At 37.6% G+C, this 19,509-nt stretch overlaps 1 protein-coding gene across 2 annotated transcripts in view; it reads left to right on the top strand.

Annotated features, from left to right (window-relative positions):
* The window catches only part of Mcm3 (minichromosome maintenance 3), a 180,250-nt gene that overhangs the window by 138,439 nt on the left and 22,302 nt on the right, over nt 1–19,509 (top strand). For both annotated transcript variants that reach the window (XM_090385070.1, XM_090385069.1), the window contains exons 15-16: nt 172–407; nt 12,296–12,408. In XM_090385070.1, coding sequence (XP_090241196.1) covers nt 172–407; nt 12,296–12,408 — 349 coding nt within the window. The remainder of the gene's footprint in view (nt 1–171; nt 408–12,295; nt 12,409–19,509) is intronic.

Below are 19,509 nucleotides of genomic sequence, written 5' to 3'. Positions count from 1 at the left end.
AACACTTGATAGATAGAGTAGAACTTTGGTCCCCTTTCCATCCAGTAATCATCTGTTGCAATTTTCCCCATACAGAATAAATTATTTCAAATAACATAAAATATAATTTAAACTTATATATAGAAATTATATTATAATTTGTATAATTATAATGTACAAATTTTTCTGTAGACACAACCTGTGACAGCAAGAACACTGGAGACTCTAATTCGATTGGCTACTGCTCATGCAAAAGCTCGCTTTTCTAAACAAGTGAGTCTGGAAGATGCACAGGCTGCCATTGAATTGGTACAGTTTGCTTATTTCAAAAAAGTAATGGAAAGACCTCGCAAGCGACGTCATCATAGTGAAGATGATGAAGAAGAAGAACATAGTGAAGATGATGAGAGAGGGAAGAAAAGGAAAAAGTATTGTGTTTATGTATACATAAATTAGTCATTTTCTTACATGTGTGAAATTTAGAATTTGGGTGATAAATTAAACCATGCAACAATTTAAGAATTATTTGTATATTTTAATTTCCTTTTTAGATCTTCTAATAGCTAAAACAAAGAAAATGAAAACTTAATTGTCCCTTCCAGATGTACTTAATTGCAACTCCTGGGTCTATCTCTTTGACATTTGAATAGAAATTGGCACTTTAGTCCAGTGAATGTCCTTGTGGCAGCATTTTTTAAAGTATTTGCGACATTATACATTGCTTCCTTTCAGCAGAAAAACATAAAATAAATTCTATAACCAATAATTATTTTCCTTATAACCAACCTTTCACAATATCTTAACTACAGTAAGCATTAAAAAGATCAACCAACAGTGCTAGTGATCGGGATAGAATATCTTACTTAATTCTCCAGCATCTGCATTCTTTACTATTTTTTTTCAGCCAAATTTTTACTGAAAACTCTTATCTTCACTTTGCATCACTCATTACATTTTAGTAATCCTCAAACCAGGAAAAGACCTATCACATTCACAGAATTGCTGACCAATTTCTCTCTCTCTCTTCGAAAAAATAGATCCAGTCTAGACCTCATGGTTAAAGCTTAGTCAAACGTATAAAATCCTTTTATAAAAGAAGATTTTATATGTTTGATCCTTTTGTATATATAAAATCCTTTTATATACATCTTGTCAATGTTAATTTGGATATTGAAAGAGCACCTGACACACAGCACTGTCCGGTCACTTACCACTTCTAAATCAATATTTTCTAAAGTTGAGATCTTTCCTGATCTTTTATTCAGGACGAGAAGAGTCCTCTGCCAGGATCTGTGTTCAGTACTACATTATTTACCATCAGAATAAACCACATTACTGTTGTTGAGGCATACTTTTATGCTGATCAGACTCGCAGAATATGTAGACCGTTCATAGCTAATTTAAAATTGCAATAAATATAATAGAATAATGGACATCACAAAATGGTTATCACCTTTCTGAATGCAGAAATCTACTGCTATCCACTTTTTTTGCGAGAAATATAACATGTATCTAGAACCCTAATTACTACTGAGTAACTGCCTCATACCTCTCACCAATAATATATGCTTCGGGGTTTTAATCCTTGACAGAATACTGAATTTTTAAAAGAAAACACATATTGAACTCTTTGCCTGAAAACCATGAAGAGACACAATGTAATGTCTGCCATGACATGGGGTGCTGACCACTATACTTTGCTCCATTTATATCAAGGATTAATCAGGTTTTGTTTTGATTACAGTGCTCCTGTTTTTGACTATGTATGAGTGAGTGGCTTACTCCTATCAAGTGTGTACTGCTCTCAGAATAGCTCTTATGCTTTCTGGACAACACCAATTCAAAGTCTGTGTGTGTGTAGAAGCTAATGTACCTCCACTTGCTCTTAGGAAAACATTCCTCTTCTTTTCCAATATGCAATTCAAATGCAGAGTTTTCCATCTCATCCTGTTTGACCATTTCTTTTCAAGCAGCAGTGGATAAATCATTACAGAAGCAAGACTAATGAAAATAAACCTACCAGAGTCAATTTTTTTTTTTTTTGGCTGATGCTGCATAAGCTTGCTTTCTTGCATCAAATCCCTCTACTAATGCTAATGCCAGGATTACCTCTGACAGGGAATATCAGAACGGACATTGCATATGTCCGTTCTGATATTCCCTGTCAGAGACTTGGCAATTTGGAATCTCCTCTCTTTGATCTTCTCTGGCTTAAAATCTCTCTACCTCATTGTGTCAAATTCATCTGTTGTCTCTACCATTCTCCCAACTCCACTAATCACTTGGAGCTCTTTGACTTCCTCTCTTTGCAACTTGACTTTCTCCAGTCCAACTTTCCTAACAGTGAGGTAATTTTCCTTGGTGATTTTAATGTTCACAACTCCAGCTGGCTTCCGTTTTCTAGTCACACCGAACCAGCTGGTCGAGATGCTGAGGCTTTTGCAATTACTAATGATCTTGCACAGATTGTTCATTTACCTACAAGAATACCGGACAATCCTAATCATACAGCCAATACACTTGATCTTTTTCTCATAAACAACCCTTCTAAGTACACGGTCGATGTGAGAGGTCCTTTAGGCACTTCAGATCACAACTTGGTAATTGTCTCTTCTCCAATGGAACCTTTATCTCATGGCTATTCCCAACCTCGTGTTGTTTGGCATTACAAGAATGCAAAATGGGATGACCTGCGAGACTTCTTTTCATCTTTTCCTTGGTCGGATTACCGTTTCAAAAGTTCTGATGTCAATGTTTGCTCAGATCTTGTCAGTGAAATTATTCTTGCAGGAATGGAATCCTTTATCCCACACTCCACTTTAAAATCTCGTCTTTTATCTAAACCTTGGTTTTCCAATAAATGTGCTAAGGCTGTTCAAGAGAAGAATGTTGTATATTGTAATTGGCTTGTTTCTAATTCTTCAGTTTCATTTTCTGCCTACACCAAAGCTCGCAACAAATGTAAAGCAGTTATTAACCAGTCCAAACCAGAGTTTGAACAGGGTAAGAGTAGAAAACTTGCTTCTTGCCCTAATGGTAGCCAAGCATTCTGGACTCTTGCCAAAGCTATTGGGCACAACTTTCGCCCATCTCTGCTCCCACCTCTGTCCAAACCAGATGGTTCTATTGTCACTTCAGCCAAGGATAAAGCTGACCTGCTGGCATCCCATTTTTCTTTCAACTCATGCATTAACGATCTTGGTAAAACACCTCCCACTATTCCCAACATGCTCCATTCAATGCCTCCTGTGGTCTTCCGTCAAAAGGATGTCAGAAAGATTTTGACGAATCTTGATGCTAAGAAAGCTCCAGGTCCCGATGGTATTTCTCCACTTGTTCTCAAAACCTGTGCTCCTGAACTTACTCCTATTCTTTGCCGCCTTTTTTCACTTTCTTATTCCAAAGGTGTTTTTCCTTCTGCTTGGAAATTTGCTCATATCCAGCCAGTTCCTAAAAAGGGTGACAAATCCCTCCCATCCAGTTATCGTCCCATTGCAATTGCTTCTACTCTTTCTAAAGTAATGGAGAAATCAATTAACCGCCAAATTTTAAACTACCTAGAAACCTTCCGTCTGATCAACGATCGCCAGTATAGATTCCGTCAGTGTCGATCCACTGGTGATATTCTGGCTTATGTTACCCATTTATGGACTAATTCAATGGAAAGGTTCGGTGAAACACAAGTAGTTGCTCTTGACATCTCAAAGGCTTTCGATGGTGTTTGGCATAAAGGTCTTCTAAACAAGTGTTCATCTTATGGTTTGCCAACTGTTTTAGTAATTGATTATCCAGTTTTCTCTCTGATCGCTCACTGAGGGTGATGGTAGATGGCTCTGTCTTCTAACTTCTCCACTAATGCCTGTGTCCCCCAAGGTTCAGTTCTTTCCCCCACTCTTTTCCTCTTGTATATTAATGACCTTCTTCCATTGACTGGAAATCCTATCCATAGTTTTGCCAATGATAGCACATTGCATTCCACGTTCCATTTTGAGAAACCTTGTCCTGCTCAATCAGCTTCAACTTCTCAAAAATCTGCTACCAATTCCTTAAATGCCGATCTTCAGGTATTTCTCCAGTGGGGTAAAGACAACTTAGTTGATTTCAACCCTTCTAAAACACAGTCTTGTCTTATATCTCGCAAAAAGGAGTCTTCTGCTCCTATACTTATCTTTAGTGACACTCCGATTTCTAGGCAAAATGATATATCTCTTTTGGGGATTACCCTGACTTCTAATCTGTTTTGGCACAAGCACGTTACAAATATTGCTTCTTCTGCATCTAAAAAACTTGGTTTTCTCTTTCGCTCTCGGTGTTACTTTTCTTCCAAACAGCTGCTCACTCTGTATAAATCGCAAATCCGCCCTGCCATGGAATATTGTTCCCACATCTGGGGTGGTGCCCCCAAAACCTCTCTCAGGCTTCTTGATTCCATTCAGAAGAGGGCAGTTAGGTTAATTAATGACTTATCTCTAACAGAGTCTCTCCACTCGCTGTCTCATAGACGTATGCATGCCTCTTCTACAGATACTACCATAGGCACCGTTCTTCTGAATTAGCTTCTATAATTCCTGCTCTCTCTTTCAAAACAGTCCGAACACGTGCCGCCACCAGCCAACATCAATTTACTATCCAACTTCAAACTCACAGAACTAACTTTTCATCTTCCTCGTTTATTCATTCAACTGCCGTTTTCTGGAACAACCTTCCTTCATACGTATTTGCTGAAAATTACAGTCTACAGAAGTTCAAGTCCAATGTCAACAAATATCTTCTTTCGTCTTCTCAACCTCCATCCCAAGCACGGTACTAAGTACTATAGGTTCTAACACCTCTCGTGGTTGGGATTTACATAAAAAAAAAAAAAACATAATTACAGGAATTAATGCAAGATTGGAATATATACTTTGTTAACATGTTTCAGGAGGTTGAAATGCCTGATCTCCCATGGAGTCATATGTACATTCTCTCTGTGATAACACTGCTATCTATCAATGGGAGAAAAACTTAGCAAAATCAGACTACCTTGCAATTACATGCAGCTCATATAATTGCACCATTAGCTCAAAAATTGCACCACTAAATTTACCCCATTAGCTCAAAAATGGACACAGCTATGGGTGCAGCAGTCATACTTCCCACTCCACACTCTTGGTAATACATTCCTGTTGAATGTAGCTTATTTATTGCAGAGAGGTGTGTGCATTTAAACTAACTTTGGAATGCATCATACAACTCCTATAACAGTAGATCATAATCTACAATTCCTTCATTAGTAACTGCATTATAAAATAAATCTTCATCATTCATCCTATTTTAACCCAAATAAGCACCTGACTGATTAAATTACAAAAGACTAACAGAACACTTTCTCTCTCCCCCCCCGGCATTACAGGAAATGAACGTGCAGATCAAGCAGCAAAACACTCAGCCATTGATAAATCCATATATGCACAGGTTCCATTTGTGGATTATAAGTTCATCATAAGAAATAGAAGTTGTGCTTTCAGTTGATCACACCAATCTGACCTTTTCACCACATGTAGGGTGATTCTCTGCAATGTGTAAAGTGGAATGCCTTACCAATGGAAACATTCTTATTGATTGAGTTCACTATCAAAATGCCAGATCTACAATTTTTAGCGCTTACAGAATTTATTCATTGGTATTCTATCATCTGATCAGGAAAGATGCAAATTTGACAGAATTTTTCACTTATATGAAAAGAATCCAGTTATACACCAAGTTCTAATTTCTACTGAGTACATACTTTAAATTAAATAAATAGGCACAATTTGGCCACAGTAGCTCTTGTGCTATTAAACTATCAAATAAGAACAACAGCAACCCAAGGAGGGTTTCCAAATTTTTTATCTTTTTTAGCTTGTTGTTTACTTGTAGCAAAGATCATTACTCAGTTCTGTACAGAAATTAAACATATTTAATAAATATGATACAGTATTATTGTATATTTACTTTTCTTTCAGTTTCCAGGCAAACGATTGATCCAGCAAAAACTAAGATCATATTTGGAATCAGCATACCCAAATTCATAAAGAAATGCCAAGAAATCAGATAAACATAATCTGTTTATCTTTTGAAATTTGCTATGTAGTATAATCATCTTGCATTTTCTTTTCTATCACTAGTCTTTTTCATTCATATCATTAAGATCTGAGCCTTTACCAGTATCTCTTAGTTGGTATAAAAAGCTTAGTAATAATTACTCCTCTGAACAATTCTCATTTGCATTTATTAACAACCTCAGTTTGTACTACTGAAAAGAATTTAAACTAAAACTGTTACAGGGCATTGCATCAACCACATCTTTACTTTTTTTCATTAAAGATTCCTTGCAACAACCACATCTTTACTCTTTTCGTTAAAGATTCCTTGCAGCAATCACCTACACAACTTCTATGATGTTTGCAGAGATAAAATTAAAAATAAATTAAGAACACATAAAATAATAATAATAAAATGATTAAAAAAATATACAGGTAAAAAAGATAAAATGAATGAAGAACACGTAAGTGGTTACAAGGTGAGATGCTTTCAAGGCAGAGTTCTTCTAACAGTGGACGCACACATCAATTTAAAAAGCAAAGTTGCCTTGTGACAGAAGCAGCTAGGATGTGACAATCTTCAAAGAAAGGGTGGAACAAGGAAGGGAGAAGGGAGAGGAAATAAGAAGGGAAACAAAAACTAGTTAGGATTTGTTGGTGGCAGATGACATGCATTTTCAACAAAATTATGAGTGTGTCATCATTATTCATCATATTGCAGAATGGTGGCCCCCATAATACGATGTACACTGGTCCCTTTATGCAATTAATACTCAGTCCCACACTAAGAATATTGAGTACCTCATGCTATGAGCACAGGCAGAAATTGAGCAAGTTGTCACTCACCTTAACATTTCTTTTACTCTTTCATTACTTGGAACCACTGGGTGACAGTGATCACAGTGCTGAAGTGGGATTTACTCAAAGAGGTAACTACCATCAAGGGTAAAGGGAAGGGTTTTTGCTTTCGTGAAGGTGACTAAGGTGGTCTGAGACAGTATTTAAATTCTATACGGTGGGACCAACTGATGATGTTACCAACAGCAAATTCAAAATGGGAAGCATTCAAAGAATTAATCTTGGAAGCTACTAGGCTTTTCATACCAACAAAGAAATATTGTTCAAGATTTAGGCCTAAATGAATGTCAGATGAACTAATTAGACATGTGACAGAGAAGAAAAATGCATGGGATACATATAAATTAACATGTGACACAGAAGCCTATGATAGATCAGGTAGCTAACAAACTAAATGAATATTTTGCATCTACATTCACACATGAGGAGTTATTCAGGGAGGGGAATGCCAGAGTTGAATACACCTCTGGCAGTAAGATAGATAATCTTATAACTGAGAGTAAAGTGGAGGAGAAATTGTTGAAGATAAACATAAGAAAGGCACCTGGGGTGGATGGAATCTCTCCAGTTATATTAAAGGAGGTGGCAAAGGAAGTAAGCAAACCCTTAGCCATAATTATAAGAGCTTCCCTGGACTCAGAGGAGGTACCCATGGACTGGAGATGTGCAAATGTGACCCCAATCCACAAAGGAGGATCAAAGGGAGACAGAGGTAATTACAGACCTGTTAGTTTAACTTCTGTTCCAGGGAAATTAATGGAGGCACTGGTTAAAGAAGCATTGCAGGATCATCTAGACAAGACTTCAGTTATAGCTCGAACACAGAATTGGGTTTGTTAAGGGGGAAGTCTTGTCTGACTAATTTGATTGGATACTATGATGTAGTCACAAAGGAACTGGATGCAAAGAATAACTGATTCATGTATTTGGATCTTAGAAAGGACTTTGATACTGTTGCACATGGAAGACTGCTTCACAAATTGGAGCAGTGTGGCATTGGAGGCAAATTGCTGCTGTGGATAAAGGGATGGTTCAGTGGGAGAAGACAGAGTGGTAATCAATGGACACTGCTCTTCGTGGACTAATGTTATTAGTGGAGTCCCTCAGGGTTCAGTGTTGGGCCCATTGTTGTTTTCTGTATTTATAAATGATATTGATGATGGTATACCAGGCTTAATGTCCAAGTTTGCAGATGACACTAATGACAGTACATTGCTGCAACAGGATCTAGAAAAGTTGAGCAGATGGGCTGAGAGGTGGCAAATGAAGTTTAACATTGACAAATGTAAAAATGCCTGTCCAGTTCCTCCTTAAATTTATTTAACCCATCAACTTCCACAACGACAGATGGAAGTTTGCTCCAGCAATTAACCACCCTTTGTGAATTGGGGATACATTTGCACATCTTCAGTCCATGGGGACCTCCCATGAGTCCAAGGATGCTCTCATGATTATGGCTAAGGGTTTGCTTAGTTGCTTTGCCGCCTCCTTTAATATAACTGGATAGATCCCACCCACCCCAGGTGCCTTTCTTATGTTTAACTTCAACAATTTCTCCTCCACTTTGCCCTCAGTTATTACAAAATCATTAAGCACCCTGCTACAATTTGATAACCTTCTACCATTTTCAAACCTTAATAATCCCTCATGTGTGAATGTAGATGCAAAATACTCATTCAGTTTCTTTGCTATCTGAACAGGATCATCAACAGTCGAACCATCGATATCAAGTGGACCAATCAGATTCATCCCCTTCCTTTTAGAGTTTATATAAGTAAAGAAATCCTTGCTGTTTTTCTTAGCATCTTTTGCCAAAGATTTCTCGTAATCTGCCTTTGCCTGCCTAACCTCCTTTGTGACCTGATTACAGACTAGCTTATATCTGCCATAGGCTTCTGAGTCGCTTGATAATTTATATGCATCCCATTCATTTTCCTTCTCTGCCACGAGTCTCATTAGTTCGTTTGATAACCATTTAGGCCTAAACCTTGAACAATATTTCTTAATAGGTATGAAACTTTTAGTAGCTTCTACTATTAATTCCTTGAATGCTTCCCACTTAAAATTTACTGTTGGTAACATCGTCAGTTGATCCCACTGTACAGAATTTAAAAACTGTCCAAGACCACTGTACTCATCTTTATGGAAGCAAAAACCCTTTCCTTTACCCCTGATGGTAATTATATCTTTAAGTAAATCCCACATCAGTACACTGTGATCACTGCCACCTATTGGTTCCTTTATCTGCAAATTCTTAATACACGAACGATCACTGCTGATAACCAGATCAAAAGTATTACCCTCTCTGGTTGCCTCTCGAACATGCTGCTGCAGAAAACAATCATCCAATAAATCCACAAAAGTTTTACTAGTGTGTGAGTGACCAACCCACAAGTTCCAGTCAATATCTGGGAAGTTAAAATCCCCCATAATAAGACATTCCAATTTACTAGCCCACTCTATTTCTCTGTACAATTGTTCATTGTACTCATTCGAGTCATTAGGCCTATAACACACTCCTACTCTTATTTTTGCTTTCGCAGTGCTTAGGTCACACCAAACTGACTCAACAGTGCACTGTCCATCTATATAAACTGGATGCACTTCTTTTGATTTTATGTTTTTCTTAATTAACAGCATAACACCTCCTCCCTTCCTATCCTGTCTATCCTTTCTGTACTCATTGTACTCCCCAGTTCTGCATTCCTTATATCTGTGTGACACCACGTCTCTGCTATCCCAACAATATCCGCCTTTGATGTCTTGACCAACACTTCAAATTCATCAAATTTATTTACTATACTTCTAGCATTGGTATACATGTATACCTATACTTCTAGCATTGGTATACATGTACCTATCATTATTATTAGTTACTTATTATTCTTATTATTAGTTGCATCAAATTTATTTACTATACTTCTAACATTGGTATACATGCAAGTATATGCCTATCCTTATTATTAGTTACCCTAACACATCCCATATACCCACCTGTTTCACGATGACTGCCATCAGTCCCAGCACCCCTCGCTCCAGGTCGCTACTTATTCTAATAGAAGTTGTGCAAGAATCACCTTCACCTCTGCCTGTGGCTACTTTTAACCTTTTTGTCTGTGAATTCCCCCCAAGCTAGCAGTTTTCTGACCCACCTGACACTGCCTCGATAGCATCAGCAAATAGTCTTGCACCATTTCTATTTAAGTGTATCCCATCCCTGTAGAACCAGTCTCTCCTTTTAACAAGCACAGACCACACTGAAAAAAATTCTATCCCTTGAGCCTTGCACACTCCCTCCAGGGCCGAATTGATTGACAAGGCTCTCATCATGTATTCCCTCCTATCTTCTCTGAGCAGAATTGCAGACACCTTAAAATTTGACCCTGATTCACGACATTTTTGCAACATTGACCCGTACTTGTTAAGTAAATCTGCAGATCTCCTACTCTTAATGTCATTGGTGCCAACGTGTACAACAATATCACCTTTTTTTGCCCTTAAAAGATGATATATGCTTTACAATGTCATCAACGTTTGCCCCTGGCAGACATACCCTGGTACTGTTCCATCTATCCTTTTTGCACAATATATTCCCGCCTCTCTGACAATAGAGTCACCAACAATAACTAGTTCCTTTGGGACCAGCGCATTCTGCCTTGGAGATTGTCGCTGTGTTGCCTGATGCCCAGGAGTGAGCTCTGGTGTTGAGTTGGGCAGCTGAGAGCTTGACGGGCCCCTCATATTAATTTCTTTGAGGGCATCTACCCTAAACCTCAAGCTCTCATAGACGCCCAGTAGAATGCTGAGTTGATGCCTAATTTCTAGAAACTCTATGCACCTGGCACACACAAAGACATCCTCCTTGGCTAGATCGTGTTCTGTTCCAGAGAGTTCGGCAAACATTTCACAAGTTGCACATTTTTTTAGACTGCGATGCATTGGAGAATTGCCCCCCTCAGTTCTTCCCCGAGTCACAGCACTCCTGCCACTTTGTGCTTGTTGCTTTGCTGCTCTAGTCTGGGGCATGATATTTTAAATTAATAAGATCAATAAATTTAATCAATTAATTGGCAATACTACGCTATCTAATAGAATCTTAAATGCAGTGATGCGTATTACGCTATATAATTATATGTTAGAGCTGCCTAGTTACTACAATTAAAAATTTGAATTCCCTACTACTCTATACAAAAACAATGGCTGCAAGATTCGAACGAAACAAAGGTTTTACGTATATTAAGTAGTAATCTGCAAAAACTCTTTATCTAAATTAAAAATAAATATGTAAGGTACTACACATGGGAAGCAGTAATCCCAGAATAACATATCAACTCTGTGGTACCACACTGACAATGGTAGAGAATAAAAAGCACCTGGGGGTAATTGTACAGGCAGATATGAAGTTTTCTGAGCAGTGCAGACGGTCTGCGAGAGTAGCTCATGGTGTCTTGTCAATGATATACAGGAATTTTTCTAGCAGGGATAAGGAGGTGATTATCCCCTTGTATAAGGCAATGGTCATGCCACACCTTGAGTACTGTATCTGTATACAGTACTCAAGTACTTAAAATGAGTCTGGAGGCCTCATTTTAAGAAGGATGTAGAGCTGTTGGAACGAGTACAGAGAAGGGCAACAAGATTAATGAATGGAACAAAGGGTTGCTCTTACGAAGAAAGGCTTAAGTTTTGCAAATTACAGTGTCTGGGGACTAGGTACCTGTGAGGTGATCTGATTGAGGTGTATAAAGCCTCGAATGGTTCGAGCATGTTCAATGCTGATGGGATTCTTCCTCTTGCTCAGAATAATCACCTGAGAGGGCATAAATTCAAATTGAGGAGAGACGGTTGTAGGATAGATGTGCAGAAGTTTGCCTTTAGCCAGCGGGTGGTTGATTGCTGGAACAAACTTCCTTCTGTTGTAGAAGTTGACAGCTTAAATAGATTCAAGACAGAACTTGACAAACATTTGGAGCCAGGGTATGGGTGAAATAAGGGGTTTTTTTTTTTTTTTTTGGCTGATGCTATATAAGCTTGCTTTCTTGCATCATGTGCCCTTGCTAATGCTAATTACAACTTTTATAATATTTACTCTTTCTCAGGTGACACACACAGGAATATAAAAATAAACTGAAGATGGCTGTGGAATAGAGGTGTGCAGGAATTTGCTTTTAGGCAGAGTCATTGATTGTTAGCATAACCATCCATTAATGTTGTGGCATAGAAAGGTTTATTAAATTTAAAGAGAGATTGGACAAATTATTAGAAGGGATGGGTAAGTGAAGTGGGTAAAAGTCCTCCCCTAATAATAATTTAGATAATCTTGTAAGTTCTGAGGTCATTGAGAATTTCAGTGATTGGGCAAATTGAGATGTTATAGAAATATTTTTCATTTCCAGACGACATACCAGCACTGGTCATCCAGAACTTGAACCCCGTGAACCACATCGTAAACCTGGAGATGAAGGATATGATCCTTATGATTTTGATGAGGATATGGAGACTGAAGAAGGTAGTAACTTATATTCACATATCTGTTTAATTTTAAAAGTAATTTTTGATTATGGAATAACCTAATTACACACCATTCCTAGAATGGAAATTATCTTAAAACCATTAAGGAGATTAATGTAACTTTCTTTAAAAATTTTTAAATTTTGCCAAAAATAATTTTTGTGCTTCCTTACTTTTGTAGGTTGGGGAGAGTTCTCACTTGTCAGTTACTAAATCATTGTATTAATTAGTACACAGTAAATCTTACTGAAATGTGAAATCTCTATAATCCAATCTAATGGCAGAGAAGATTATACTAAATAATTTTGAAGATTGTACTAGATTGTACTAGGTACTCAACGAGGAATATTACAACTTTCTGAAAGTGATAAAGCCCAAGAAACCTATAGGGAAGAAGAAATCCAAAGAAGAAAAAATTAGTCAAGAAACACTTGTCATGATGAACCGAAGACGACAAATGAAGAGCAAGAAAAACACTGACGGGGAGAAAATTGAGTATACTGAGTTATGCAAAGCCATTAGAGGGAGACTCAGAGAGGACATAAGAAGATTTAACACAAGAAAAGTAGAACAAACATTAAGGGAAAACAAAGGATTTAAATCAGCAGCCATGAGCAGTAATAAAGAAAGACAAATGATACTGAAACTGAAGAATAGCGATGGTGTACTTATAAACAGCAGAGAAGGCATAATTCAAATAGCAGAAGACTACTATAGAGAATTATACAAGGAGCAGGGGAATGATGCCAGCAGTGGGGAAGATGGATTGCAAAGTAGCAACACATACGACATACCCGATATTCTTCCTGATGAGGTAGAACATGCATTGAAGAAAATGAAGAATCGGAAAGCCCCGGGGGAAGATGAAGTTACTGTAGAGTTGTTAAAATTGGGAGGAAGAGACATAACACAAAAACTGGCAAGGCTCTTCACAAAGTGCATTAGAAAAGGTGTGACGCCTAAGCAGTGGAATAATGCAATCATAGTTTTGCTGCATAAGAAAGGAGATAAATCAGAAATTGGAAATTATAGACCAATTAGCTTGTTATCCCACATCTACAAGTTGTTCACAAGGGTCATTACTAACAGATTAGAAAGAATACTTGATGAGAATCAACTGAAAGGGCAAGCTGGCTTTAGGACAGGATTCTCAACTATGGATCACCTTCGCGTAATATCACAGCTAATGGAGAAAGGAAATGAATATAAAACACCATTATGCCTGGCATTTGTGGATTATGAAAAGGCATTTGACTCCATACAGCATAAGGCTATGTTTCGTTGCGCCTCCGTAGCCAGGTGGGAAGGAGCAGCAGTGTGTAGCACACGCTTCTTGATTAGACCGGGGTTCGAGCCCGTCACCACCAAATACGGAGGATGCGGAAAGGTCAGGGAATGACCACCGCATATCCCGGAGCAATATGGCCTTAGTTGCTAATGCTCCTAAAAACCAAAAATAATAATAATAAGCAATGTTTTGGGCACTGGAAAGACAAGGCATAGATACCCCATATATTATGATTTTGAAGAAAATATATGAGAGTGCTACCTCCTTTATTAGACTAGACAAAGACAGTAGGAAATTTAAAATCGAGAAAGGAGTTCGACAAGGAGACACAATATCTCCGAAGCTGTTTACTGCTGCCCTTGAGGGAGCTTTCAGAAGATTAGACTGCTCACAGAAAGGAGTCAATGTGAACGGAGAGTACCTAAACCATTTACGATTTGCAGATGACATTGTGGTCATAAGCCACGATCCCAAAGAATTAGAGGAAAATCTTAATCAGTTATGCACAGTTAGTAAGGATTTTGGACTAAAGATTTTGGAATATGGCTAAAACAAAAGTAATGATGAACAAGTATGCCACAGAAAGGGAAATAATGATTGAAGGAGCAGTAATTGAAAAGGTGGAGTCATATACTTATCTGGGACAAGTTATTAGCTGTAATAATGATAAATGGCTGGAAGTCAAGTGAAGAATAAATTTTGGATGGATAGCATTCAGGAAATATAGTCACATACTGAAGAGCAATATCCCAGTTTGTCTGAAACGTAAAATAATGAACCAATGTATACTCCCCACCATGACTTATGGAAGTGAAACTTGGGCACTCACAAAAAAGAATGGAAGAGAAGCTGAGAACTACACAGCGAAGAATGGAACGAATTATATTGGGAATCAAACTGTTAGGTAAGAAGAGAAACACATGGATTAGGCAGCAAACTCAAGTAAAGGACATTCTTATCAAAACTAAAGAACTAAAATGGTCTTGGGCAGGACACATAGCTCGAAGACATGATGACAGATGGACTAAGAAAATAACAGAATGGTACCTAAGAGGAGCTAGAAGAAAACCTCGAAGACAAAGGCGGAGATGGATAGATGAAATTCATGAGTTTGTGGGTAGTAAATGGATGGCCAGTGCTCAAAACAGAAGGAACTGGAAAGTTGCTGGAGAGGCCTTCATCCTGCAGTGGATTGAAAATGGCTGATGATGATGATGACTAGATAATTTTTTAAAGTTATCTAGTATAATCTTCAAACTTTCACTTCATAACTTTCTGAACTTTGGGCTAATAAGTAACAAAAGTAGCATTTTTCTAATAATTGAGCCAGAATCAAGAGAGGAAGATCGATCAGAAATCCATTTGATTGGCTGACATGTTTGTATTGAGCATGGGAATCAATTTATGTTCCAACCAGAAGGAGGAACCCAGACTTTTGCAAACATTCTATCAATCAAGACTTTTGTTAACTACATTGATAACCTCATCAAAATATGGTTATCAATGCAATAATAACTAAAAATTTTGAGGGCATAGCATGAAAATTTGATCCACACTACCTTAGACTAGAGTAGTAACTGATTTATTATTTCAATCAATCAGTTGTTATTTAGAAGTATTATCCTGCTAAAAATCCTCATGGTAGATTCACCACTGCTCGGTGAGAGGAGGAAAATTTGAGGATGTGAACTACCCATCCCAGTGACTGCAGGGTGTGGAAGACATTTGGTTTAGTGCATGAAGCTACTGAAAAAATCCTTTTTCTTTGCTTTAGAATTCTTGTCAATGTCAGAACACCATACACTCTGCTGCTTCAGCCATTGGAAGAGTTTTCTTTTGTAAATGAACTCACTGGAAGTAACTATCAATGGGTTTAATTTGTAATTTCAGTGAGCAGATAAATTTTCCTTAAAAGCAGCTGAAAGCTGTTTATTTCACCATGGATTGGAATGATGCAAAATTATTACACAATCCTAGAAAAATAATGAAACTAATCCATTGCAAAAACAAACAGTCCACACTAATACAAGGCAGGCATTGTATTAATTTGGACTGTGATCTGATCCAAGTTCAAAGCAGCAGACTGAAGGCAGGTGTCAGAGTTAAGAATCCATATCTACATGACCAATATTGATTGAGCTGGTGCCAGAGGAGGACAGTACTTTAAATTTTAAGACTTTCAGATTATCGACCAGGTTACCATTCATCCAGCCAGCCACCATTCATGTCCTAATGGTGGCTGGGATTGCAAGGTTGAATTTTTCTGTAATGATTTTGAAGCCATTTATTATTGGAATTATTATTTAAAACATTTGCAAATGCAAATGTTGTCAGTTACTAATATAATAATTCTAGCTATTAAGCCAATAATTTACAAGTAAGACAAGAAACCTGAAGTATAAGACAAACAGCACAGACTGTTACTGTGAGAGAATGAGAGATATGTCATCTGTCATCGTTACAGACTCAGAATTACCTCTAAAGGAAATAACTTTTTGATGTGTCTGCAATAGGATTGAAATTCTATCACCTCTTTTACTAGGCCATGTAAATGAATTTTCATCATAACCAAATTTGAGGGCTATTGATTGCGGTGACTCAATGTCTCTCAGTCAAGTTTCTATTAGGTTGATAAAATCAAAAGAGTTTCAAGAAAATGTTTGATACAGTGATTCAGGTTTGTTTCTAACAAAATTCATTTTTGCACATTCTCATACTCTGACTTCACCTACTCAAGCCCCCCACTTCCTGGCCTTGTTATATAACAACTTATTATACAAATCTGAGCTGTCCACCATTCTATTTTGAAATAAGATGGCCACCTCGAAATAGAGTTGCAGTATATTTGAAACCCTTTTGTTTATACTTGAAACAATTTTATAATAAAATTGTTTATAATAGAAACAAAGTTTATAATAAAATTGTTAAATTTAGTTGCACTGAGGTCATCATCCTTGTCTAAATTTCTTTCAATCATCTTGAAAGAAGAGGAGAAAAATAAAATTCCAATTACTGTATTTCTTCGATTCTAAGATGCACTTTTTTCCCCTATAAACATCTCTAAAAACGGGGTGCATCTTAGAATCGATGGCATCTTACAATTGCAGTTTTTTTTTTCAATTTTCCCGCACTTTGCACAGCACCATACATTTTGTTTTTATGTGGAAACCCCACCTCCAAGTTATTGCATTCTCCAATTCCATTGGAGAATAAAGTGGCGTGGGTGATTTCACGTGCTTTCGAAATGTGAAGCCACCGTTATTTCATTATAGTGGAGCTCACTCAGCGAAAACTAGGAAGTTTTGTTTGTATCTTCGAAAGTATGTAAGAAGTGGAGTTACTGTATTTCGTTAATTTTGATCCCTTACTGCACATTAAAATGTCAAAAAGATTGCACTACGAAGCCGCATTGAAACAAAAAGTTATTTTGTATGCAAAAGAACATGGAAACTTGAGCTGTGGGTCGGCATTTTGACATTAGTGAAGTAAATGTTCGTCATTGGAGAAATGATCGCAATTCCATATTTTCATGCAAAGCAACAACCAAGTGTTTTACAGGGCCTAAGAATGGAAGATTTCCACAAGTCAATGAAGCTGTGAAACGTTTTGTAATGGAGACACGCACAAAAGGATTACCCATCACTCGACAAGCCATGCAATTGAAAGCTGGAGAAATTGCCAAGTCCCTCGGAATAGAGAAAATAATTTTTAAAGGCTTTTTAAAGACTCGTGTATCGTAGTGGATTATAATTAAGGCACCGAACATCTGTTTGTCAAAACATTGCTGCAGACTTTCAGCATAAGCTGATTAACTTTCAGCGACAGGTGATGAAATTAAGGGAAAAAAAGAAACTGAGTTTAGTCAAATTGGAAATGCTGATGAAACCCCAGTTCATCAAAGATGAACTAGGGTTTTCGAGGCATATCGAAGTTTCTTTGATATGCCTCGAAATTACACAGTCGATGCTAAAGGTGCTAAAGAAATCAAGATTATAAGCACAGGTTACGAAAAACAGCATATCACTGTGATGCTATGCTTCACTGCTGATGGTCGAAAATTGCCACCATATTTAATTTTAAATAGAAAAACCATACCAAAGAATGAAATTTTCCCCAAAGATATTTATTGTGCATGCACAAAAAAATAAATGGATGTCGGCAGAGCTTATGGAAGACTGGCTAAATGTTGTGTGGAATAGATGTCCTGGAAGTCTTTGTAACCCGCCTAGCATGCTAGTACATCATGCATTTCGTGGACATTTGTCCAAATGTGTCAAAAATAAAATCGTGCAAAAACGTAGTGACTTGGTTGTGATTCCTGGTGGCATCATCAGCCATTTTCAATCCACTGCAGGATGAAGGCCTTTCCAGCAACTTTCCAGTTCCTTCTGTTTTGAGCATTGGCCATCCATTTACTACCGACAAACTCATGAATTTCATCTATCCATCTCCGCCTTTGTCTTCCAGGTTTTCTTCTAGCTCCTCTTAGGTACCATTCTGTTATTTTCTTAGTACATCTGTCATCATGTCTTCGAGCTATGTGTCCTGCCCAAGACAATTTTTAGTTCTTTAGTTTTGATAAGAATGTCCTTTACTTGAGTTTGCTGCCTAATCCATGTGTTTCTCTTCTCATCTAACAGCCTGATTCCCAATATAATTCGTTCCATTCTTCGCTGTGTAGTTCTCAGCTTCTCTTCCATTCTTTTGGTGGGTGCCCAAGTTTCACTTCCATAAGTCATGGTGGGGAGTATACATTGGTTCATTATTTTACGTTTCAGACAAACTGGGATATTGCTCTTCAGTATGTGACTATATTTCCTGAATGCTATCCATCCAAAATTTATTCTTCTCTTGACTTCCAGCCATTTATCATTATTACAGCTAATAACTTGTCCTAGATAAGTATATGACTCCACCTCTTCAATTACTGCTCCTTCAATCATTATTTCCCTTTCTGTGGCATACTTGTTCATCATTACTTTTGTTTCAGCCATATTCATCTTTAGTCCAAATTCCTTACTAACTGTGCATAACTGATTAAGATTTTCCTCTAATTCTTTGGGATCGTGGCTTATGACCACAATGTCATCTGCAAATTGTAAATGGTTTAGGTACTCTCCATTCACATTGACTCCTTTCTGCGACCAGTCTAATCTTCTGAAAGCTTCCTCAAGGGCAGCAGTAAACAGCTTCGGAGATAGTGTCTCCTTGTTGAACTCCTTTCTCAATTTTAAATTTCCCACTGTCTTTGTCTAGTCTAATAAAGGAGGTAGCATTCTCATATATTTTCTTCAAAATCATAATATATGGGGTATCTATGCCTTGTCTTTCCAGTGCCCGAAACATTGCCTTATGTTGTATGGAGTCAAATGCCTTTTCATTAGCATTAGCATTAGTAGAGGCATTTGATGCAAGAAAGCAAGCTTATGCAGCATCAGCCAAAAAAAAAAAAAAAAAACCACTTCCACTTCACCCCTCTGTTTGTTCAAAATACCTGTCCAGCTGAGCCTTAAACTTATTTAGGCTATCAACCTCCACCACAAGGGATGGAAGTCTGTTCCACCAACCAACCACCCGCTGGCTAAAGGCAAATTTCCGCACGTCTATCCTACATCTGTCTTTCCTCAATTTGAATTTATGCCCTCTCAGGTGATTTTTCTGAGCTAGAGGAAGAATCCCATCAGCATTGAGCATGCTTAAACCATTCAAGGCTTTATACACCTCTATCAGATCACCTCGCTGGTGCCTAGTCTCCAGACACTGTAATTTGCAAAACTTAAGCCTTTCTTCGTAAGAGCACCCCTTTGTTCC

The sequence above is a fragment of the Mastigoproctus giganteus genome, chromosome 11 (genome assembly GCF_048544385.1).
Source record: "Mastigoproctus giganteus isolate SK-2022 chromosome 11, ASM4854438v1, whole genome shotgun sequence".
NCBI lineage: Eukaryota > Metazoa > Arthropoda > Arachnida > Uropygi > Thelyphonidae > Mastigoproctus > Mastigoproctus giganteus.
The sequence above is the reverse complement of the archived record's forward strand: the minus strand, read 5'-3'. Positions and strand labels throughout refer to the sequence as shown.